The sequence below is a fragment of the Cylas formicarius genome, unplaced genomic scaffold, assembly GCF_029955315.1.
Source record: "Cylas formicarius isolate icCylForm1 unplaced genomic scaffold, icCylForm1.1 PGA_scaffold_3__17_contigs__length_32017465, whole genome shotgun sequence".
NCBI classification, from domain to species: domain Eukaryota; kingdom Metazoa; phylum Arthropoda; class Insecta; order Coleoptera; family Brentidae; genus Cylas; species Cylas formicarius.
Window position 1 is genome coordinate 30,166,011 of NW_026844326.1, and position 23,847 is coordinate 30,189,857.

Consider the following 23,847-nt stretch of genomic DNA (forward strand, 5'->3'; position numbering starts at 1 on the left):
ACTAAGCGACAATTTCACTCGGCCGCTACAGAATAGAAAAAGACGACCGGCACGCCGCAAATGTTTGCTCGGACACCCGGTAGACACTCTAAATTACGTGTCGACTACCGACGAGTATAAAGAACAAACTATAGGCGCGAGAGATTCGGAATTTTTAACACTAATTGGTTAAGCGCCTCGGTATACAGGGCGAACCCACTGGCGCGGCCTTTGCGGAAATTATTTCGACTTGTTTAAAAGCAAAGGTTCACGCCTATTGTAAATAGTAATATATACACGCTGTCCAAATTCAGAAAAGTACTTAATAATAATAATAATAATAATAATTATGCTACACACTTAAACACAGAAAAACACATTTTTGACCACAATTTTGATACTTTACGTACAGCCGCAAAAAGTAGAAAATTAAATTTATTGGAAGCCATGGAGATTAACAAAATGAGGCATTCAAATTCAGGTTGAAATTCTTCTTATTTTTACTTTTAATAACTTTCTATTATATATTTTATTTTTGGCAAACTTTAGCAAAAGTTAAGACTTTTGCGACATATCTTCGTTTTTAACAAATTTTTTCCGGCCCACTGGGCAAAACCGAGCGTCGATTCCGCCAAAATCCCGTTTTCGACGGACAGCCGGTACAAACGCGTCGTCGCCGCGGCAATTTATTAATCGGGCGTAATAAACGGCGCTCCGCCGCGAAAGCAAACACAAACGCCCCGGATAAAAAGCCCGGAACGCTTTCGAAAAATCCAGTCGCCCGGCACGTCGAGAGATTCTCGTTACCGCGGCGCGTTAAAAATTCTGCGGCGAATAACTTTGCTTTTTACCTAAACGAGCATCGAGTCGTCCGATTTGCATAATCGGCGTCGTTCGGCCGTTTCCGGCGGGCATTCGCGCGACGGGTAGTTGGCCGTGCGCGGACGCGTCATTCGGGTTCGAGATTCTGTCGGTTGCGGTAGATGCGCGCGGGCGCCATGTTTCTCGCGAGTTTGGCGATTCGCGCTTTGCTCTTCGGCGGAACTCTGGTCGCGTCCGAGCCAATGTTCCGTACCTGCGAGCCGATACGCGTGAAAATGTGCTCCGACCTCGGCTACAACATGACGGGGATGCCGAATCTAGGAGGCAACGATATCCAACAAGAAGCCGACTATAATCTGCAGACATTCTCGCCGTTGATCCAGTACGGATGCAGTCGGCATCTCAAGCTGTTTTTGTGCTCGGTTTACGTGCCGATGTGTACGGAAAAGGTGGCGAATCCGATTGGGCCGTGTCGCGGTTTGTGCGAAAACGTTCGTTCGCGGTGTTACCCAGTGCTGCAAGAGTTCGGATTCCCGTGGGCCGACGCTTTGAACTGTTCCCGTTTCCCGGTCGAGAATAACCACGACCATATGTGCATGGAGGGACCAAAAGACAAGATCGACATCCGGGCGCCGGTCGATCCCGCCGTCAGCAAATTTGACTGTGGCTCCCGGGGTTCGAAACCGACAGGTGGTTGCGTCCGCGCGTGCGATCAAGGAGGCGGCGTCTTCGACGACACGGAGAAGAGAATCGCAGAGGTACGGATTTTAGGTTATGTCATGTTAAACATGCTGATCTTTTCTATGCGCGGCTACGGTTAAATTAATCGCCTTTGCAACTGGAATTTCACATTATTCGTTTCTAACCATTTGTATGGAGATAAAAAACGCTCTAAAAAGCAGAAATAATTTTTACTCAATTTTAACTCGTATTAAAGCATGTTAAAATTGTCTTTCTGGAATTTATATGACATTCATGTACTTCACTTTGGAAAAATGAAATAAATTATAAAGTGTGATTTTTGCAAACATAATTTATTGTGCACGTATTGTATACACTATATTTTATTTTGTGTTACGTGTATGTTGTATCTTGTATTACGTTCGTTCTATTTGTTTGGCACATGTATTTATCTAAATAAATATGAAAAAGGTCTTTGGATTATACGCGTTTTCGATTGTCCTGCGAAAGCTGGCCCGGATAATCAAGGTTCTACTGTACCTGCATTTTTTACTGTGCAGTTTCAGTTGAGCTCTGAAGAAGCCAACAGGATGATTGGCCGAACGTCAGCAAATTTCATTTATAAACAACCGACGTAGAAGATTTGTAAATTGGTAGTATTTGTAACAACATTGACGATGTTAGTCCGTTCGTTTCCGTCAATTTGGAAAGACGCGACGTTAAAAATAAAACCTGACGGTTAAAAGGCCGGTCACGAGCGCGGCAAAGTACCGAATCTAAAGCCTAAGTAGTCGTAATGAAGGCGATATTCGTAAAGGCCGATAAAAATGCACGTCTCGCTTGATATTCCTTTCTCGTTTTACTATCGTTTCCGTTTCGGGCGCATGAACGACTCCTTATTTGTACCCAGTAATATAATACGTCGTAAATAATTCCGAGCGATGTGTGCGGTTGTAAATCAATAAATTTGTTATTAAAAACATTTACGGGGGCCATAAACGCCAATCGCTACGGTCGTCCCACAAAGGGGTATTTTTTACATTTACAAAGTGGATCATTCCGTAGGAGTGCGTGGTGCAAGGCAAAAATTAACAATTTTTTTTCCTTATAATTATAAATTCGGGTTATTTGTACACCGTGTGCCAAATAAAACGATCCACTGTACCAGGGCTTCTTAAACTGCGGGTCGCGACCCCCATGGGTAGGGGGGGGGCAAAGACCTGATACTTTTCAATCATTATAAATAAAATTTTAAAATTAGTATACACACTACGTACAAATATAAATACAAATAAAAATCATACAAAATACTATTGTAGTTTTATTATAACTATTTTTTGAAAAAAGTGGCAATGCAAAACTGTTATGTAGGGCCTATAAATGAAAATATGGAAGTAGCATATTATACAAGTTTATTGCTACATGCTGAAGTTAGGTGGTTATCAAGAGGTCGAAGTTTGAAACGATTATTAACTTTAAAAGATGAAGTTCTTATATTTCTAACAGAGCAAAATTCTAATTTGGCCGATTATTTTCACGATAATTTGTGGCTTCTCAAGCTATGCTATTTGTATCATTGTTTAATTGAATTATTTATTTATGATCTTTATTGTAAAATTTGCCCTATTGCAAGCTGATTTATTTATTTTTTATTTTATTTATTTAGTTTTTTTTATTTATTTATTTATGATATTTGTTGTACAATTTGCCCTATTGTAAGTTGGTTTATGCATTTTTTACGTGCAAGGCGTTTTTATTTATTTATTTATGACATTTATTGTAAAATTTACCCTATTTAAGTTAACTTTTGATTTTTTTTACATGCAAGACATTGTTATTTATTTATTTTTTTTATGATATTTCTTTAATGTAAGGCGTTTTTATTTATTTGTGATATTTGTTTTATAATTTGCCCTATTGCAAGTTGTTTATGGAATTATTTATTTATTTATAATATTTATTGTAAAAGTTTCCCTATTGTAAGTGAATTTATGTTTTTTTTTTACATGCAAAGCGTTTTTATTTTATTTATTTATAACCCATCTGTGCGTCGTTTCTAAATACACGTTCCCGATACTAACAGCTGGTTGTTTCTTGGTGGACAGGTCTGGATCACCGTCTGGGCGCTGGCGTGTCTCGCATCAAGCCTGGGGGCGGCCCTGACGCTCACGTTGGGAGGCGGCAAGATCCGCGCTTTGCCGTTGGCGATCTTGTCGCTGTGCTATTTCCTGGTGGGCGCCGGTTGGACGCTGCGGTCTTTCGCTGGACGCGCGGGCGTCCACTGCGTCGACGACGCGACGCCCAGCAGCGAAGACGGCCTGCGCAACGTCAACTGCGCCTTCATTTTCCTGCTGCTGTATTACTTCGGCATGGCCGCCAACGCGTGGTAAGCTGGATTTTTTTTTTTAATATTATTTAGGTGTTTTTCAAATAACAAAATACGAGGGTCGTTCAATAGGTTCTTGGGAAAAGGTAGGGAAAATATTTTTTTCGGGCTTTCGAAAGTCTTATAAATACCAATAACACATTTTTTAATCTATAGCGGTAGCGTTTTTTTTATTAAATACTTTATAATAAATATATATAATTATTATATATAACGCGAGCATTGAAGATGCCAAGTGAGATTTTGGCGAAACGTATAAATATATATATATATATATATATATATATATATATATATATATATATATATATATATATATATATATATATATATATATATATATATATATATATATATATATATATATATATATATATATATATATATATATATATATATATATATATATATATATATATATATATATATATATATATATATATATATATTTCGATTCCATGGAACCACCATCAACTTTGATTTTTCTTATGGGACGGAAAAAAAGTACACACAGTATTAGGTTGTGCTTTTCATTGCGAATTCAACGATGTACGATACAATACGGTTACTTATGTTTTTATCCAGAAAAATGGATTTATTATTATTATATTATTACCAAAACATTTGAGGGTTCTTCCGCAACAGTCTACCCACCGACCCGAGTTTTATTGCCGTGATTGAGACGGACTACACCTTTTCGGTATTTTTTCGCGTTGTGATAGATGAAAAAAGTTCGGAATTCAGAGCTCGATCATCGCGTTCGACCGTGTAATTTCTACGACACCGAACACAAGAATGTTTACGTTTCTCATGACTAGGCGGGTCGAAAGAGAACGTCCAGGTAGGACGAGAAACCGTTTCCAAGAGATATTTTTGACACGTTTCCCATTGTCGATCGATGCCTATCTCGTTCCCGGTCGGACCTTATTTCGGAGATATTTATCACTGTCTCGGTCAGATGTGACTTCGCGTCCGAGCAACAGATCCGCCTCAACGCACGTGCGTCCTCGAGAACTTTGGTGCGTGGTCGCCAACCTCTTCAATGTGTTTAGCTACTTCGTTAATTTTGGAATAAACAGCGAGCTACCTACAAGGAAGCCACGTTAATTTATCATTATATGTATTGATTGATAGGTACTTATAGTAAACTAATAACAAAATAACTAATAAAATAAATAAGAACTAATAGTTCAGATTTTTCGCGAAATTGAATTGAATTTATATCATTCATATATATGTTTTTGCACTCGAACATTAATAGAGAATTATACTGTTCAGGGATCGACTGTGAATTAGCAATTAAGGACATTAACGATTCTAATTTAAACAAACATTTATTAGCGAATATAATAAACTCTCAATTAATAGATAACAACAAACACCAATTTCTCAAATGTCACTGAAATCAGTCAGTGAAATCTATCAAAAACAAAGCTTCTGAAAATATCATAATATTTACACGTGCAGATAAAGGGAAGACGGCCATAGCTATCGAAAACCAACCACCAACCAACCAAAACCAACAAATTCGTAAATATTTTAAAATTCCACCCAGATTTTAATATCTATACTGGTATTACCGATATTAAACAAACAACTTCACCGCATCGCATCTGAAAAGTGAAGACGTTTAGGACATGTGTTCATATAAAGTTTTCTTTTTAAAATGGACCCAAGAATCGTTGACGTTCAATTAGAAAACATTCTGTACAGATGTCGGTATATTGTGATATGCCGAAACAGCAGTCATAAATCAATAAAAAACTGTGAAAATCTGAACATTTCTTGTTCCAGTTTAATTATACGTGTGGTTTGGCTTATCCGCTCGTAATGTTGAAAACCAGAGAAAAAGGTTACATAACTCCTGTAATTTTTTTGAGGTTGTTTTTTTTCCCAAGTCGATCATCCAATAAATAACATCGTCGACTTAATAACAAGGTGCGATATCGCTTTGAAGATTGAGCCACGGCTAAGGTAAACACTCGGTACCGTTTACGTTAAAATGAACCGTTAAAAATTACACGTTCGTCAACACGCGCGGAGATCAAAAGCGGTCTGTTGTTTCGTCGTGACAAATCAAAATGGCGGTCCGCTGACGTGCGTTTCTGGAGGTTAATTTGATCGCGAGACTATTGTAAATTGTTCGAGAAAATGCACAGGTCCCTTGGTTTGCGTTGCCCGCCGTTATAGCTAAGTTAAAAGTTAACCTTTACCTTATAGCTAAGTTAAAAGCTGACCTTCACCGTATAGCCAATTTAAAAGCAGCCGTTCACCTTATAGCTAAGTTAAAAGCTGACCCTTGCCTTATAGCTAAGTTAAAAGATGATCTTCACCTTATAGCCAATTTAAAAGCAGCCGTTCACCTTATAGCTAAGTTAAAAGCTGACCCTTGCCTTATAGCTAAGTTAAAAGCTGACCTTCACCTTATAGCCAATTTAAAAGCAGCCGTTCACCTTATAGCTAAGTTAAAAGCTGACCCTTGCCTTATAGCTAAGTTAAAAGCTGACCTTCACCTTATAGCCAATTTAAAAGCAGCCGTTCACCTTATAGCTAAGTTAAAAGCTGACCCTTACCTTATAGCTAAGTTAAAAGCTGACCCTTTACCTTCTGTCGAATCGGCACAGAATACTATGAAATCGTATCCACGAAAGCCGCCGAAACGTTCGAGTGAAAAGATATTATCGATGTCGATATTTGCTATATTAAGGAATGCGTATTCGGCAACGAAAATTTGTAAATTGTGGCTTTAAAATCTTTTGTAATTGTTATAAAAAAAACGGGATATACATATTCTTATGAAAATTAAATTAAAAACAAATCACGATTTTTATTTTATTTGCACCTGTCCACTCATTTCGCACAATGATCTAGACATGATCTAGGCGGATCGAACAGGCTACGTTTGAAATTTGAATAGAGATTCTGTGTATGTGTGTACATAATAGGACCAAAAATATAGTGCGCTTATTGCTTTGACGTTTTAAGCAGGACCGCGGTAAAACCCATCGCAACAGATGTTTATTCTGCATTAATTAGGTTTTGCTTGGAATGGACCGTAACGAATAATTGAACTAGGTGACGACAGCAGCGATAGTGCCGATTTTTCAAGTTATAAAAGCGCTATATTTCTGGTCGAAGTATAACGACTCGCGTTCGTACGGCCGTCCCATTCCGAAGCTCTTTCGGCGGTCCGCGACGTCCGATGTTAATCTCGATGATGGATCGAGCCTCGTTCGAGGGACAGGTTGTTCTCGCTGGGTCCTTTAAGCCGACTCATCGGAGAAACTGGCTTCTCGCGGAGGCATAAAAAAAATAATAATAATGGACGGTTAACGAGGGAACGTTACGCGGCGTTTTCCACCCGTTGTTATCGTTATTGTTGTGTGTTAATGAGAAAAGGGTCGTCTGGCGGCGTTGCCGTTATTTTCTTGACCCCAAAAAGTTGAAAAATTCCAAGTTTTACTTTTCGTGTTTTTTCTAGATATTTTCGGCGGCATTAAACAAGCGGGTTTTGTAATGCCTAAAAAGAATTAATTCACGTGGTAAACGTCTCCATGGTAACCGTAAACAACGTCAACTAAACTAAACTACGTTGGGGTATGGTCTGTTCGTAGATATAAGAGAATGCCCAATTGCTTTTGAATCGGATTATCCAAGGGTGGCCATTAACATACAATGCAACAAGATTATTACCTAAAGTTTAGGAATTTAAATTCAAGTAAAATTGTGGTCCGTAAAAACAAACTAGTTCCAAACATTAATCCTAATAACGTCATTGTAATGGACAATGCAAGTTATCACAGACAGTTGACTAAAACCCCTTCCTCATGTGACACAAAAGCAAGAATCCAAAACTACATTTATTTTCACGAAGATTATACCAAAAAGCAATTAATTGGGGTTGGACAAAGCTTGAACCTACAGAAGGAATACGTCTTTGATAATTATGCAAAAAATCTAGGGCTTAAAGTTTACAGTACAGTTTACAGTATAAAATTTACAACACCCAATAAGCTCTTGTCCTTCAACAGTTGCTTCTATCGTCTTTATCAGCAAAATCTTCAGGAAATGGATTAGGCTTTGATCCATGGGCTGCAGCTTTGAACTGGTATTGGGTGGCCTAAAAACCAGTGGGATTTGAAGAATAATTTTTCTGTTCTTCTTCAATTATGTATCCCATTGGATCAGCCCATCGGTAAATAAGTCAGATGTCATCCACGCTTTGCTCTTTGACCGATACTTGACTCGTAGGGTCTTGTTTTTAAAACACATCTTGGGTTTACTGAGTTACCGATAACAAACAGTTTTCTCATGTTTGCAGTAACCAGAACTGTTATTCGAACCTCGGACAATTTTCCATCTGCACACCTTCTCCTTGGAATTTCAATGTCTTATCAATTTTTCCTCCAGGGATACAATTTCTGTTCTTAAAACGTCCAGTCCTACTTCTCGAACACACAAAATCTCTTCCTTGGGAACATTTTCTTTTCATTTTTTTGTAAACCACTGTAAAAGTCCCTTATTGACGCCTTCGTGAGCTGATTTTCTGAGTCTTTTACAACTTTTTTTCCTGTAATGCTTCAGGCAAATTCATTTCACGACGAGTATCACTTTTGCTTCTCCATTTGAAGGTCTGTCATCAATATTCTCTACAAAATCTAAATCACAACTGAGATCAAAACAATAAAAAAACAACTGTTCTTATGAAATTTACCCTTTCTCCGGGGAATTATCGGGGGAACCCCGAAAAAGTTCATTAAAATCGGAAAATGTATCTTAATGTTGACAAAATTTAGTTCACCGTATCCGAAAGACTTTTTGAGTATATTTCAAAATGTGTTGAAAAAACGGGTTTGCTATATCCGAACTCCCCTGTATTTACTTACCTTTACGCCGCTACAGCAGTGGCAATCCGAAAATTAAATTAATTTGTAACGACCACCCACTCCAACGAGTGGTAAGATCTTATATCAAAGACCTGGGATTTTCAGCAAGAACATAACCATGAAAGTCTACAGATTATCGAGTCAAGTTGTTGTTGATAGACGTTTAAAACTCAAAAATTTTTGAAAAACCGCTTCTTCCTTTAACTAGAAGTAAAAAAGCATTTAAGCCAGCAGTACCCTTGTTAGCAACGAGTAATTATCAATATATGAAAGATATTGTACGTCTTTGTGCTAAAATAAACAGCTTGGGTTAATCTGACGACTTCTGGCTTTGCAAACTATGGCTTGGGCTCTTTTAATGTCTACTGGTAATGTAAAGTTTTAGCCTGGGCTGATCTAGTGGCTTCGAAAAGTTTTGGCTTGGGCTCATAGCCTTCTTCATTTTGATGTCTTCTGGCTACGTAAAGTTTTAGCTTGGTCCGATCTGATCCTGCTGGCTATGTAGGGCTTTGGCTTGGCATTTTGACTGCGTCAGTTTTACCTTGGGCCAATTTGATGCTTTCTGACCAAGTAAAGTTTTAGATTTGGCTCATTTGATGCATTTTGGCTACGTCGGTTTTACCTTGGTCTAATTTGATGCTTTCTGACCAAGTAAACTTTTAGATTTGGCTCATTTGATGCATTTTGGCTACGTGAGATTTACCTTGGGCTATTTTAATGCCTTCTGACTCTGTAAAGTTTTAGTTTGGACTCATTTGATGCATCTTGGCTAAGTACAGTTTTAGCTTGGTCCCATCTGATCCTGCTGGCTATGTATAGCGTTGGCTTGGCTCATTTGATGCATTTTGGCTACGTCAGTTTTACCTTGGGCCAATTTGATGACTTGCGACTATGTAAAGTTTTAGTTTGGGCTCATTTGATGACTTCTGTCGATGTAAAGTCAGACATTTTGAAATATATTACTCTGCTTATTACAGCTGTCTGCAGTTTTGACTAATGGGTTTTTGTTTTGGCGATATCGACATCATTTTCCGTAGCGTTTTTTTTTTCCACCGGAATTTAACGCGCGATATGTATGTTGAACCAACACACACACGACACCGCGTGTTCGACAACATACGACGCGGCTGCCGATGCCGTGAAAATAAATATTTGTGGAGTAAGAGAGAGAAAAAAGTAAATAAACAATCCGCCATGTGTTCGTCGGAATGCGGGACGGGCGGGCGCGAAGAAACAGATGAATCACGGGTCTGGTTACGGCCGTTCTCTGGCAGAGGCGCCTGCTACGCGTTCGAGCGGCCGTCGCACCTCGGACTACCGGCCGGCGACTCGCGTAGTAGGCCGCACGAGACCGCGGTTGCCAAGTGTGCCGTTTTATCGGAAATTCTACAAGCAACTTGAGATTTGGCCTATCAATTATTAATACTGTATATCCACAGAAAATTGAAAGTGAATAGCTGTTTAAATCTAGCTTACGTTGCCAAACAAAACCCATATAACCAAACTGAGGCGGACGTTTATTGTTTTTAAAGATCAAATAAATGATGTATGTCAAAAAAAATTGGACACACAATCAAGTTCCAACTACTCATAGATCGAGGAAAATAAAATACGAATTAAGGAAAGACCCGGACAAGCTGTAAGAATGAAATATATCCGAACAGGTCCGTAATTTGCTTAGAATTTAATTATTTGGGGTTTTGTTAGGAAAGATACTAAATAATATTTATTTATTTATGTATGTATGTTTAAATCTAAAATAAAATTACAAATTATTTTTATTACCTACTTAAATTACTTAAAATTATTCACCCGATAGAGACGATATACCAAGTAAGGAAAGCAGCAGCCACAGCAGGTGCATTAAGGGATATAGTGTGGAGAAATAAACATCTATGGACAGGAACGAAAACAAGAATATGTAAAACATGTATAAGACCAATACTTACGTATGCCATAAAAACTAGAGCCGATTCAAAGGAAACAAAACAAGCGCTAAGAACAACTGAAATGAAAATATTAAGATGCATAATATGAAAGACTAAATGAGATCATGTAAGAAACGATGATATCCGGCAACAATGTAATATTCAAGATATAGTAAGATGGGGACGAGAGAAAAAAGAAATTGGAATCAACTGGTAACGAGAATGGAAGAGCGCCGATTAGCAAAGATCACAAGAGGTGGAAAACCCGAGGGGAAAAGATCAAGAGGAAGACCACAAAAAAGATGGCAAGATAGCTGGTCACCAGAAACACAAATAAGACTAAATATTATCCAGTAGACACAAGTCCTTGGACTTAACGTGGGAATAAGAAGAAGAAGAAAAAGAAGAAGAAGAAATTCATGTTGAATTCGATGGAACACACTTTTTGGGCAGCCGCGTAGCGACTTGGCAACCCCGCGTGCGGGCATTAGCACTCGCGTTGAAGTTTTGTCGTTGTGGAAGGGGGGGGGGGGAGAATCTAACGAGATGCTGTGATCGACCGCGAGACGAGTATAACGAGATACAAGATGCGGTCGCCTGGGAAACGACCGGCAGCGGCGGCTCGTCGACATTCTTTTCTTTTCTTACTTCCCTATACAGGATTTTTGTTAGGTGAATGTCAACAATTACATGGGCGATTTTTCGGTCTATTTTCAAAAGAAAACTTCACATCAACATATGCCCTAAACGTCTTAACTTTCGATATACAAGGTGGTAAAGTTTTCAATAATAAAATATATTTTTTATATATTATTTATTATATTTATATTTATATTATTTAATATATTTATATATATATATATATATATATATATATATATATATATATATATATATATATATATATATATATATATATATATATATATATATATATATATATATATATATATATATATATATATATATATATATATATATATATATTATTTAATGTCCCATTTAAAAAAAAATACACCAGTGGCGGGCGTCCTGGCAGGTACGCCACTGAATTCTCTTAAAATAATTTTTTTTAAACAATCTTCGAACATTGCTAAAGAAATTTAATTTAGTTAGTTAGTTAATGCAGGGAAATAATTTTTTATGCTCATAAATGAATGCGAATGTGGCATACCACTGACTGTCTGTGAACAAATGAATAAAATATCTATCCAAATCAAAATGATTAGTTTTAAGTTACCAATAATATATTACAAGACTGAAATAACAACATCCTAACAACAAGATAAATAATAAACGAATCTTATTTAAAAAAAAACACTACCTACTATTAATAGTAATAATATAAGAAGAGGAAAGAAACTACGATCCTTCAGATCTTCTACAGTGTTAGCTGTTAACTAATGTGTCATTGTTTTTTTGTTTTGGTCCCATAATGAAATTTTATACAATAAATATGCATTGACACTGGACATTTCGAGTCCCCAGAAAAATAACTTTCGCCACCATTTCAAAGACTTCCTCAGGAAACAGTATAACGCCTGAATGAGAGTCTGCGCGGTCGACACCTCCCATACATTTATTGTATTTGACCACCACATTTAGATTATTCACAACTTGTAAGTTATGGTCTGTTCATAGATATAAGAAAGTGACCAAGTGCTTTTGAATGGGATTATCCAAGGGTGGTCATTAACATAGACTGCAACAAGATTATTATTTATTATTTTCTATTACGGGCCACAATTTTACCTGAATTTAAATTCCGAAACTTTAGGTAATAATCTTGTTGCATTTTATGCTAATGACCACCCTTGGATAATCCCATTCAAAAGCACTTGGTCACATTCTTATATCTATGAACAGACCATACCTCCACGTACTTTACTGTTGACGGGCTGTGTTCCTGAAATGGATGTCCCACGAAATAAGTGTGGTGACGGCTTTTTGATAAAATTGGTTATAAATTTGCGGTTGATATAGTATCTATCGGAGTAAAAATATCCTTTACATCCTGGGTTATTTTCTAATAATTTTTGACAAAGATGTACCCAAGTATACCATCCAGGATGTCTTATCAGCAAGCAAAGCACTCAAAAACAAAATGACTGCAGGTCCTCACCGGCTTATCAAGTTTTATCGTGAGAGACTGTTCCCACGCACTGTGCGTCACATTTTTAACCTGGTACTGGAGATGGTACTGAAAGCGTCTCAAAAATTCGGTTTATTGGGGGAAATTTTATAAGTCGGGGTATCTATGCAAAAAAATTGGTAAGAAAATAGGGTTTTTTAACCGTGTGTCGCGGTTTTTGTCGCAGTGGACTAGGATATTAGTGTATAATGTTTGTTCATTGCTTATATCTTGTACAAAAGAAGATTTAAATAAGTTACAGTTACAACAAAATAGGGTTATGAAATCATCCTGATCGAGATATACTCCTATAAAGAGTAAGTTAGACCAGCTAAATTGGCTAAATGTCGGGCAGTTCATTAGAAGAGCAACTTTAATGTTGGTTTATGGAATTGCGCACGATCACCAACCAGGTGATAAATTATGGTTGGAAAAACAGTCAAACTTTTATCAATATAATATACGTTCCAATCGGCACTTCAATGTTTCTATGGTAAAAACAACAAATTTACAGAAAACTCTACGATGGTGTTTGTAATTTCAATGAACTGCCGGATAATATTAAGGGCGCACCTTGCCCAAGAGTGTTCAAGAAGAGACTTACGGGGTATTTGCGAAGTTTATAGTTTTGGTTTATGTAAATTTTACTTGACCCAATTGCTTAAAGTCACCGAAAGAATTCGCCACATTTTGGCAACGCGTTCGAAAAACACGGCGTCTTTCACCTCGAGCCGAGGTTCACGGAAAGAAGAAAAAAATTCGCTAGAGTGACGTTAAACTGGACCCCATTAGCGTCCGCGTTGCCGGCGGCGGCCGATAAAAAGGAACGCGACAGGAAAATTACCGGCCGTCACACGCGCCCGCTAATCCTTATTATTAAATTGTCGGCCACGCGAGGCGCGAACGAATAGTGTGCTTTGCTTTCGTTCTGCCGCGTACGCGATGTGCATACGTTAACTTTCTAACTGTGCCGACCAATCAAAACGCGGCGACTTGTGCCGGTCGTGGCGCCAAATTTAAAAAGAATCGGGTTCCTAAATTTTCTTTTGTCCTATATTTAATGTTTTACGTATTTGTTTTAATATTTAATATGCTACTAAACATCAACAAATTTTAAACAAATGTACATAAAAATATAAGTATTAATCATCATCATTGAAAAGACTTTTTTGCATATGTGTTGTTCTGGTTGACTGAATATCGAAGTTGTTTTTAGATCTGATATTATAAGCATGTTTCATGCACCTTGGAGTTAAATATTCCTGTAAGTATGGGGGTAGCAATTGCTGTCGAATCTTGAAAATCAATAGAATGTTAGATATTTCAATGGTCTGGGACATAGAGAGCCAACAGGCATAAGACGCACAGGAGTGTATCGGGAACAAGATAAAATAGTTCGCATTGCTTTGTTTGGCGAGATTTGAAGTCTTTGTACGTCTGACTTGTTACAAGATATTAGAAGTGAATTGCAATAAGCGAAATGTCGATATACTATAGTATTGAAATACGAAGTCGAGTACAATGGCTAAGATTTTGAGGGACTCTTCTGAGAAAACCTATCTTCTTGCCAATCTTTGCTTTAAATGTTTTTTTTTTTTTAATTTAATCATGATTTTAAATTAATAAAATCAGGCTCCTATTTTAAAAAAAAAAAAATTATTCAGACCAACACAAAATGCACAACCTGAAAATATTGTCACAAATAAAAAGTAAAGCACAACTTAAGGTTAAGGTAATTAACGATAGCAAAATCGAATTATTCGCAGATGATACAATGTTATATATAGTTGGTAGTGACACAGATCAGATGAAACGTAGTATTAACCGTGATTTGAACCGAATATATGAATGGTTATGCAAACACAAACTTAATATTAACAATTCGATGTCTAAATTTTGTAATTTTGGGAGGAAACAAAAATTGAGTGCTGTCAATATAGAAAATATAATAAAATTAGTCATGTTAGACTCAGAGCGAACGCTACGACCGCATGTAATGAGATAATTTTCACAAAAAGTGTACGTAGAATAGGCCATAGTCTTTCCATGTACACCAAATACCTTTTATATAACAGCATTGCGGCATCTCATCTGAAATTTTGCCCCACACTCCTGTATAACTTACCGAATTATAAGATAAATGAGTTTCAAGTAATTCAAAATAGACCATTAAGATCGATCTTGAAGTGTAACAGATACCCCCCCGTAAACCTGATGTCAAATGTTGTTAATGTCATGACGTGACATGTAAAACTTTGTAAACAATTGTTTTTGTGTGTAGCGTCCCACGGTAATAAAGAAATATTATTATTACGAAAAAAAAAAACTGCCCTATGCTAGTTTCTTTTGATAAATAAAAAAAGTCGTGAATAAAAAAAAGATTTTAGATTTTTTTTTTAAATCAAAGATTGTCCAACACTGCGTCGCAAACATTTTTTTGGAAAACTGACTGAAAAGGTGACTTTTTATTAGCCAACCACTGTGCTTTTGAAAAATATAAAGTAAATCAAAAACGCCGTCACTTTTTAACAATCGACGTTGTGGAGCGGTGCACTCCATAGAGAAAATGATAATCGATAGGCGAACAAGTATCTTATCATTATCCTTAATTGTCGCTGGTACATCGTTAGCGCGGCGATTTGTTTAGCGATAAACGAGCAATTTGGAGCGACAGGTGGATTGGATGGCTGGATTATGTGCTCGAGGAGGTCGATTAAAAGGGGTTTTTGATATACAGGTGGCACGTCATATATCTTATTTGAAATATATTAACTTACGCTGCAGATCTTGCTATCAAAGCAGACTTGACCATTTTTAAACAATATGGCTGTTGTCCAGAAATCGAATGATAATAATTTTTAAACTGAAATATCTCAAAAACGACTGAATAAATTATATGTTTTTGAAATCAGGAAAAAAGATTTACGATTTAAGCTAATAATATATATTGCATTCCATTTTCAAAAAATGATGTTGCTGTCATTTGCTTACGGTAATGGAGCGAAAATCTTCAAACTTTAGTATTTACACTTTTTTTCCATCTTTCCAAATTAAGCCTGTAGGTGGGTGTCAAAATAATAACCCTTTGCTTCTACCGCCCAATTACAAAAGTCATCTTACTTTTTGAACGCACCTCGTAGACCGAACTGAAATATTTTCTTTATAGGATTCACCATAAGACATCGAGATCGGGATTCTGGATATCTCGTATATTCACAATACTCATAATAATAATAATAACTTGCCTTTATTGTATATTATTGTATATAAAGGGTGTTTTTTTTACGATGTATAGAACTTTAAGTTGGCATTACTGTTCAAGATGGCGACCGATTTAACAGCTGTCAAGTGATTTATTCTCAGTTTGGTTTGGCAATTCATCATGAATAGACTCACGCCTGAACAACGCTTGCAAATAGTGCAATTTTATTTCGAAAATAATGGTTGTGTGCGCAATCAGAGCAGTTAATTCGATTAACCATGGAACGTTTTCGCACCACGTTTACTCTTATTGATAACGGGCATCCCCAGAGACGCCGTACGGTGCGTACAGAAGAAGCTATTGCTGCTGGAGAGCGTAGCATTGAGGAAGACCCGAATGAGTCCATCCGCCATCGAGCACAGGAATTGGATCTGTGTCCGTCCACTTTATGGAAGATTTTGCGGAAGGATCTTGGTTTACGTGTTTAAAAATCCAACTCGTGCAAGAATTGAAGCCAAACGATCATCAAGTAAGCCGTAGATTCGTCGAATGGGCCCAAAACGAGATTGCCGTTGTTCCCGATTTTCATAAGCGAATTTTGTTTAGCGAAGAAACGCACTTCTGGTTGAATGGCTACGTTAACAAACAAAACTGCCGCATTTGGAGCGAAGCTTATCCTCAAGTGTATGTCGAAACACCGTTACATCCAGACAAAAATTCTTTAAACGTTGACTTGTAAGGGGTGTTTTTTTTTCGATGTATAGAACTTTAAGTTGCAATAAAACGACGATGGATTATTCGATTGACATGAATTTTATTTATCCGAAAGATAATCTTGTGGCATTACATTTTAAATATGACCGCCACGGCTGGCGCGGATGTAGTCCAATCTGGACGTCCAATTTTCGATGACTTTTTCCAACATTTGCGGCCGTATATCGACAGTAACACGGCGAATGTTGTCTTCCGAATAGTCAAGCGTTTGTGACTTATCCGCATAGACGAATGAATTTACATAGCCCCACAGAAAGTAGTCTAGCGGTGTTAAATCACAAGATCTTGGAGGCCAATTCGCAGGTCCAAAACGTGAAATTAGGCGGTCACCAAACGTGTCTTTCAATAAATCGATTGTGGCACGAGCTGTGTGACGTGTTGCGCCCTCTTGTTGAGACCACATGTTCTGGACATCATGGTTATTCAATTCAGGAATGAAAGAGTTAGTAATCATAGCTCTATACCGATCATCGTTTTTGAAGAAGCACGGACCAATGATTCCACCAGCCCATAAAGCGCACCAAACGGTCAGTTTTTCTGGATGTAACGGTGTTTCGACATACACTTGAGGATTAGCTTCGCCCCAAATGCGGCAGTTTTGTTTGTTGACGTAACCATTCAACCAGAAGTGCGCTTCATCGCTAAACAAAATTTGCTTATGAAAATCGGGAACAATGGCAATTTCGTTTTGGGCCGATTTGCCGAATCTACGCTTTACTTGATGATCGTTTGGCTTCAATTCTTGCACGACTTGGATTTTGTAAGCACGTAAACCAAGATCCTTCCGCAAAATCTTCCATAAAGTGGATGGACACAGATCCAATTCCTGTGCTCGATGGCGGATGGACTCATTCGAGTCTTTCTCAATACTACCGTGTTAGTGTTGTTGACTTTTACATTTGTTAGTGTTCACTACTGTGTTATTTATAAAATACGTTTTTTTTATACCGTTATACTTTTTACATTTTGTTTTTGTATTTTACCTTATATTGACAGGCTGCAATTGTATTATTATTGTACAATATGTGGTTAATAAAAATTCTTCTTCTTCTTCTTCTTCCTATATGCTTTCACTGTTTGAGTTTTGATTTGACATGAGCTAAGAGCATAAAAAAATGTTCAATTTTTCTCTACTCTGTTTTGTTCCAGGTGGGTTTGCCTTTGCGCATGGTGGCTCGCTAGGGCGGGACTGTCGTGGACCCCGGACAAAATGCGGAGTCTCGCGTCATTTTTGCACGTGTGCGGGTGGGGCTTCCCCGCCGTCCAGACCGTAGCGGCGCTCGTCCATCGCGACGTCGATTCCGACGAATTGACCGGTAAGTAAAACCAATTGCAAATTCTGACGTTGGACCCATAAGCCCTTGCGGCTTTCAACAAACAACATGGCCGCTGACAGATGTTTATATCGGCCATTTTTATGGCAGTATTTTCTCAAAACTTTTCTCGAATTCTCAGTTTGGTTTTCGCAATGCATTACCTACTCAAGACTGTTTAGTTTCCTTATATCATCAAATAGTCTCGAACGTGGATGGAAGATAAATAATTGCGGTATACGTTACGCCTGGATTGAGACGTTTTTGAAGAGTCGTGACCAGAGAGTTGTACTAAGAAGAACTCACCAGCGGTGTCCCACAGGGAAGCATACTGGGACCTTTATTATTTATAATATTTATTAATGATATGATGGCAATGTCATCTGGGAATCTGGAAGGTCTCACGTTCTTGGTCTTAACTTATAAACTTAATAGGATTGCCCAATCCCATAAGACATACGTTCGCCAAAATTATCGATCGCACGTGGTCGCCTGTGACGTAAGCGAAGTCCTCTAACGGTTTTTGTGTATTCCGTCAATGCATTCGAAGGCGTATTAAACCGTTGTATTTTTTGTGTTCTTTGAACAATTAAAATCATTTAAACTAGTGAGTAGTGCGCTTGTATTTGTGTTAATTGTATTTCTGTAAAAAAAAACTTGGGCAAGGCAGTGTTTTTAAGCTTTAACAAATACTTTAAAATTGTATGTGCTTGGGTGGCGAGAACTGAGAAAAACAGTATTTTTAACCTTAAACAAAGACCTAAAAGTTTCGTGTTCGTGCTGCTTATTTGCGGTGTTGTTAGTTAGGAGGTAAGCTTAAAGTATTACACATAATAATATAGGTAATGGTAAGAAATACATTTTTTTTACCTTTTTTAGTGGGATAAGTTACATGAAAAAATAGTTAAGTACGCCTGGAACGAGATGTGCCATGTATGGGTGCAATAACAACAATAACAAAAATGTTGGGGAAGTCTCGTGGTCACTCTTGTAGAGTCCTGTTCCCGAAATTAAATATTTTAACGTTTCCCTCTCTCTTCATATTAAATAGCGTAATTTACATAAAGAGTAATCCATGTAATTATTGCATGACCAGAATTGATGGAGATTACAATTTTAGAGCTAATCTAATCATAAGTTAGCCAAAGTAGCTAGCAGCCCTATGATTTTACCAATAAACAGATATTGCCTGTCCATTTATTTAAGCAAAAATTAAAGCTCATTTTAAATAAGAGTGTTTTTTATTCTATCGATGAACACTTTGATTGTAGTAATGATGATCTCTCAGTGTGATATACATTGTACGTTTGTACGTACGTATCTGTTTATATTTTAGTGTTCTGTTTTTTTTTTTTTTTTTACTTGTTGACATTATCCGGTACTTTTGTTACAAGTCAATGGAAATAAACATTATTATTATTATTAAAATATGTCGAAATCCTATTCAATTTTCAGGCAAAAAGGAAAGTGTGGAAAAGTAGTGCAGAATGCGTCAGCATAATTCTGTAATTAATTTGGCGTTTTTTTTTTCTTCAAGTCCTGTAGATACGATCTACATGTATTTTTTCAATTTTTAGTATTCATAAACTCGTAGGTTTAACCCCCATTGAAATAACTTTAAAATTGAATGTCAATAATTAAGGGGGGATTTCTGGCTCTATTTTAAAAAGAAACGTCTTAACTTTTGAGATACAAAGTGAAGATAGACAGATAGAGAAGAGATTTTCATTTTTTAAGGGAAAAAATCGAGAAATATTTTTTTTTAAATGATTGAATCAATGTCTGCCAAAATAGACAGGCGAAATTCCGTACGCCACTGGTGCATTTTAAAAAAAACATGTGGTACGCTAAATAATGATATATAGTATGTGTGCCAAATTTCGTTAAGATATATAAAGTGGTATTACAGATATTAAAAAAATATATATTTTTTCTATCCTGTTTGCAAAATGCCTAATTATACACGGATCTAGCGTGCGGGAAGCGTCATTTTACCGCGTCAGTTTCGTTTCCCCCGAATCTGAGAACCTTCGGACATTTCCAGGATATTTCTCGAGATGGTAACAAACGCACGGGTTCGGGAGCAGTCGGATGTTTCCGTAGATATTTCCCACCCTTTGAATTTTGACGTTTGTCAATTCTGATTGTCGTGTCACTGAATGTATTCGTGTTGTTTTGCAAAATTGTACGCAAAAAGTAATACACAGAAAAATGTTATGCAATATATCATACGATTTAAGCTATAAGCCAAAAACGTTTAAGAATAATTTTGTAGCTTTCCGTTGTCAATATTCGTGCCTGCTCCTCGGCAGTCGTGTTGTTTTTTTGCGTTCCAGCTGTCGCCGCCGCCCGCGTTCTTCTTTTTTTTTTTTCGCAACCGAGAGCGCATCGCATGCAAATTTCGTCGGGACTCGCGCGGTCTGCGGATTTTTGTCACGGAAAACAATGGCCCGTTGTAAATTTTACACGAGTCCCGATCTAGACGGCCGCGATCCATTGAAACGTCACCGGGCAGAAAACGAAACCAGGGGCGATAAAAATCTAAGGCGGCGCCCATCCGTCCAATTAAGGGCCTTGAAAACATCGAGACTACGCTCAGTATATTACTGCGTGCAATGATTTAATTGATTTGTAACGACCATCCAATCCAGCGATCACCCTACGAACCACAAAATCACACTACAATTCTTCTTCTTTTCTTTTGACAAACAGTGAGGCAAGACAAATATGGCCATTCGCCGATTACCGACGCCGTCGAGGATTTTTCTCTTTTGGTCACAGAATATACCAACCGTTCTATTCAAAATAAACTGTGAGGTTCCCTGTATAAAAACCCGCAGAGTAGTGAATATACCCCGGGTCCAGAGAGGCAAACTTTATGTGGTGTCGTTCGTCGAATGTTGACCGTTTCCGCAACGAACCCGATGAACGCGAACCGACATAAAATTCACGGCCGCCTTTGCGTGCGCGCTTTCGCGAAGCATTTTAATTCGAAACGGATAAGTAATGGTTCCAGGCGGGCGGCGGGCAATTTAAAACGTGATTAATGTTAACGAGGAGAGGTCGAAACGCCGCGAGTTTCAATTTAAACGCGGCAGTCCGACGTTTCCAACGCCATCTCGCGTTTAATTTAGAAGGTTCGCATATTTTTTTCAGGCACGTGCTACGTGGGCAACAAGAACCTGACGACGCTCCTCTACCTCGTCCTGATGCCGTACTTTTTCTATTTCTTCGTCGGCGTCGTCCTCCTCGCCATCGGCTGGACCTTGATCCTTTACAAGCCGAAAAATGGCGGCGGCACGGCTTCCGCCCCCCTTACCCAGACCGCCCCGCGCAAAGAGAGGGACTTTCTGGGCGCGTTGTGCGCCCTATACGCGATCCCAACTTTCTGCGTCATAGCCAGCTACCATTACGAGTACAGCAACAGGTAATCAAGTAAATTCGAGAAATTGACAGAAAACACGCGACACATAACCTCATTTTTATCGAAAATTGGGCACAATATGACTATATTCCGACACATATATAAAACCAAGTAGTAATAGACTTTTGATTACAGGTATAGGATTATAAACTTAAATTTAACAACGGAGAAGCATTAAAGTCCAATTGGTCATTAAGTAATAAATTCGAATATCTCATTTTGTTAATCTCCATAGCTTCTAAAAAATTTAGTTTTTTTCTTTTTGAATGATTATGTAAAATATGAAAATTATCGTCAAAGTTGTGCTTTTCTGAATTTAAAAGAATGGCATGGTTAGAATCCGAACTTTATGACTTTAATGACAAGGATAAATACCAACTAATAATCATAAACCCTCAACCTCCAAAGTTATATTCTTTAATTAAATAACACAAACAGCATATGTCAATAAGGCCTGTAGTTCCTTTTTAACGTCAATTAAATTTTCAACGAGATTAATTAAACTTTTAGAATATATTATATAGATATAGATTTTTGATTACAGGTATATGGTTATAAATTTAAATTTAACAACGGAGACACATTTAAATCCAATTCGTAATTAACCCATATAGAAGAAAGGGAGATCTGAATCATAGCCTTTCATTTACAATCAATTTTTAATAATAGGGGGACCCATTTTTTACAGTTTTTTTGAATTTGCGGCGCACCCTGTATATTTTTGAAAAATTGTCAAGAATTTTTTTAGTCTCGTAAACAGTTTTTGCAAAATGTTTTTTGTAGATCCTTGCATGCGCGATATTTTATTTTTTTAGGATACTTCCCGGACCCCCAGCCCCCCATTTTCAATAGGTTCCGTCACGGGACAAAGCTGCATATATGTGCCATATTTAAAGTCGATTACTTCAAATTTCGGACACCTATCGTGTTTCATAGCAAGGTCCAAAAAACAGTCGAAGATCGCGAAAAAAAGATGGAAACCGGCGTCGGATCAGGGCCATTTCTTATAAGCTTATGTGCCTCGTGGAGGGTTAAAAAGGAAGCAAATTTCAATTTTGTAGCTCCAACTTTTCGAAAGTTATTCAGGAAAAACCAAAAGACGAAATTTCCTCTGTGATTATTTCTGTACCAACCAAATTGAATAAATTGTTACTTTGCATTAATATATTTATGTACATGTTTCAAGAATTGCTCGGCGAAAAAGACTGAAAACATTCCGCTTGTTAGTGTAGAAAGGTAAGGGGCTTCTGTTTTGGAGTAATAAACAGTAGGCGAAGAAAAGTACTATATTTCTGGTCCGAGTATACAAGCGTTCCATTTTTTTTTATCTTTGCTTTTGAAAAATTTCGTTCGCAGGGAGGACTGGTTGTCGGGCGTGAAGAAGCCGGTCCTGTGGGCGCTGCTGCTGCGCCATTTCATGTCGCTTTTCGTGGGCATCAGTTCGATATTCTGGATATGGTCGGCCAAGTCAGCGCAGGCGTGGAAATCGGCGCTGAGACGGCTCGGACCGCGGAAACGGCCGAGCAAACCCGCGCAGGTGCTCTGCTACCCTCTCGCGCATGCGCAACCGCCGAGACAACCGTGCCGACCGGTCCACGCCCACCGGAAGGTGCCTAGGTGTCACCACCTGCGTTCCGGAAGTGAAACCATCATCTAGACTAGCGGCGATCGGTCGAAACGTCGCGAACCTTGTGAGGTCCCTCCCTGGGGGGAGGGCCGCCGCGTAACGTATTTTTTTTGTACTTAAAGGATCACAGGAGAGGGTGTCAGAGACTCGCGTGCCCGTAGGGACCCCGCGCAGTTCAAATTAGGTTAAGAATTTTTAATTTCTGTGCCGGGTGTCTCTCGCGTAAGCTACCAAGAAATTTTAAATACGACCGGGAAATTTTCAGGTTTTTTTCAATTTTGGACATATTTTAATGCGTTTTTTGATTAAAAACAAGCATATTACGAAAAGCTCGCGAAATAGACATTAGGCTGACTACTAAATTTTGTAAAAGGAATACAATCGAAACTCTATGTAGCAAAATTGAAGGGACTCGTTATAAATAAGTAATTTTTTATTACTTTATATACATATTTACCTGCGGCAAATAAGGCCCAGTTAATAAGAAATTACATTATTTGGCAAACACAGACAAAACCAAATAACGAAATACAAATATTATCTTAATTCAGACTCGCATAAATGAAACTAAAAGTATGGTCTGTTCATAGATATAAGAAAGTGACCAATTGCTTTTGAACGGATTATCCAAGGGTGGTCATTAACATACAATGCAACAAGATTATTATTATTAATTAAGGTAATTACCTTTTTA

At 37.8% G+C, this 23,847-nt stretch overlaps 1 protein-coding gene across 1 annotated transcript; it reads left to right on the forward strand.

Moving 5' to 3' along the window:
• The first annotated feature begins 576 nt into the window (after window positions 1-576).
• Window positions 577-23,701, forward strand: LOC132699713 (frizzled-4-like). The gene is made up of 5 exons (XM_060666567.1): window positions 577-1,559; window positions 3,588-3,868; window positions 17,939-18,105; window positions 21,259-21,529; window positions 22,883-23,701. The coding sequence occupies exons 1-5, from the start codon at window positions 963-965 to the stop codon at window positions 23,181-23,183; spliced, it is 1,617 nt and encodes a 538-aa protein (XP_060522550.1). The 5' UTR covers window positions 577-962; the 3' UTR covers window positions 23,184-23,701.
• Window positions 23,702-23,847: the final 146 nt, after the last annotated feature.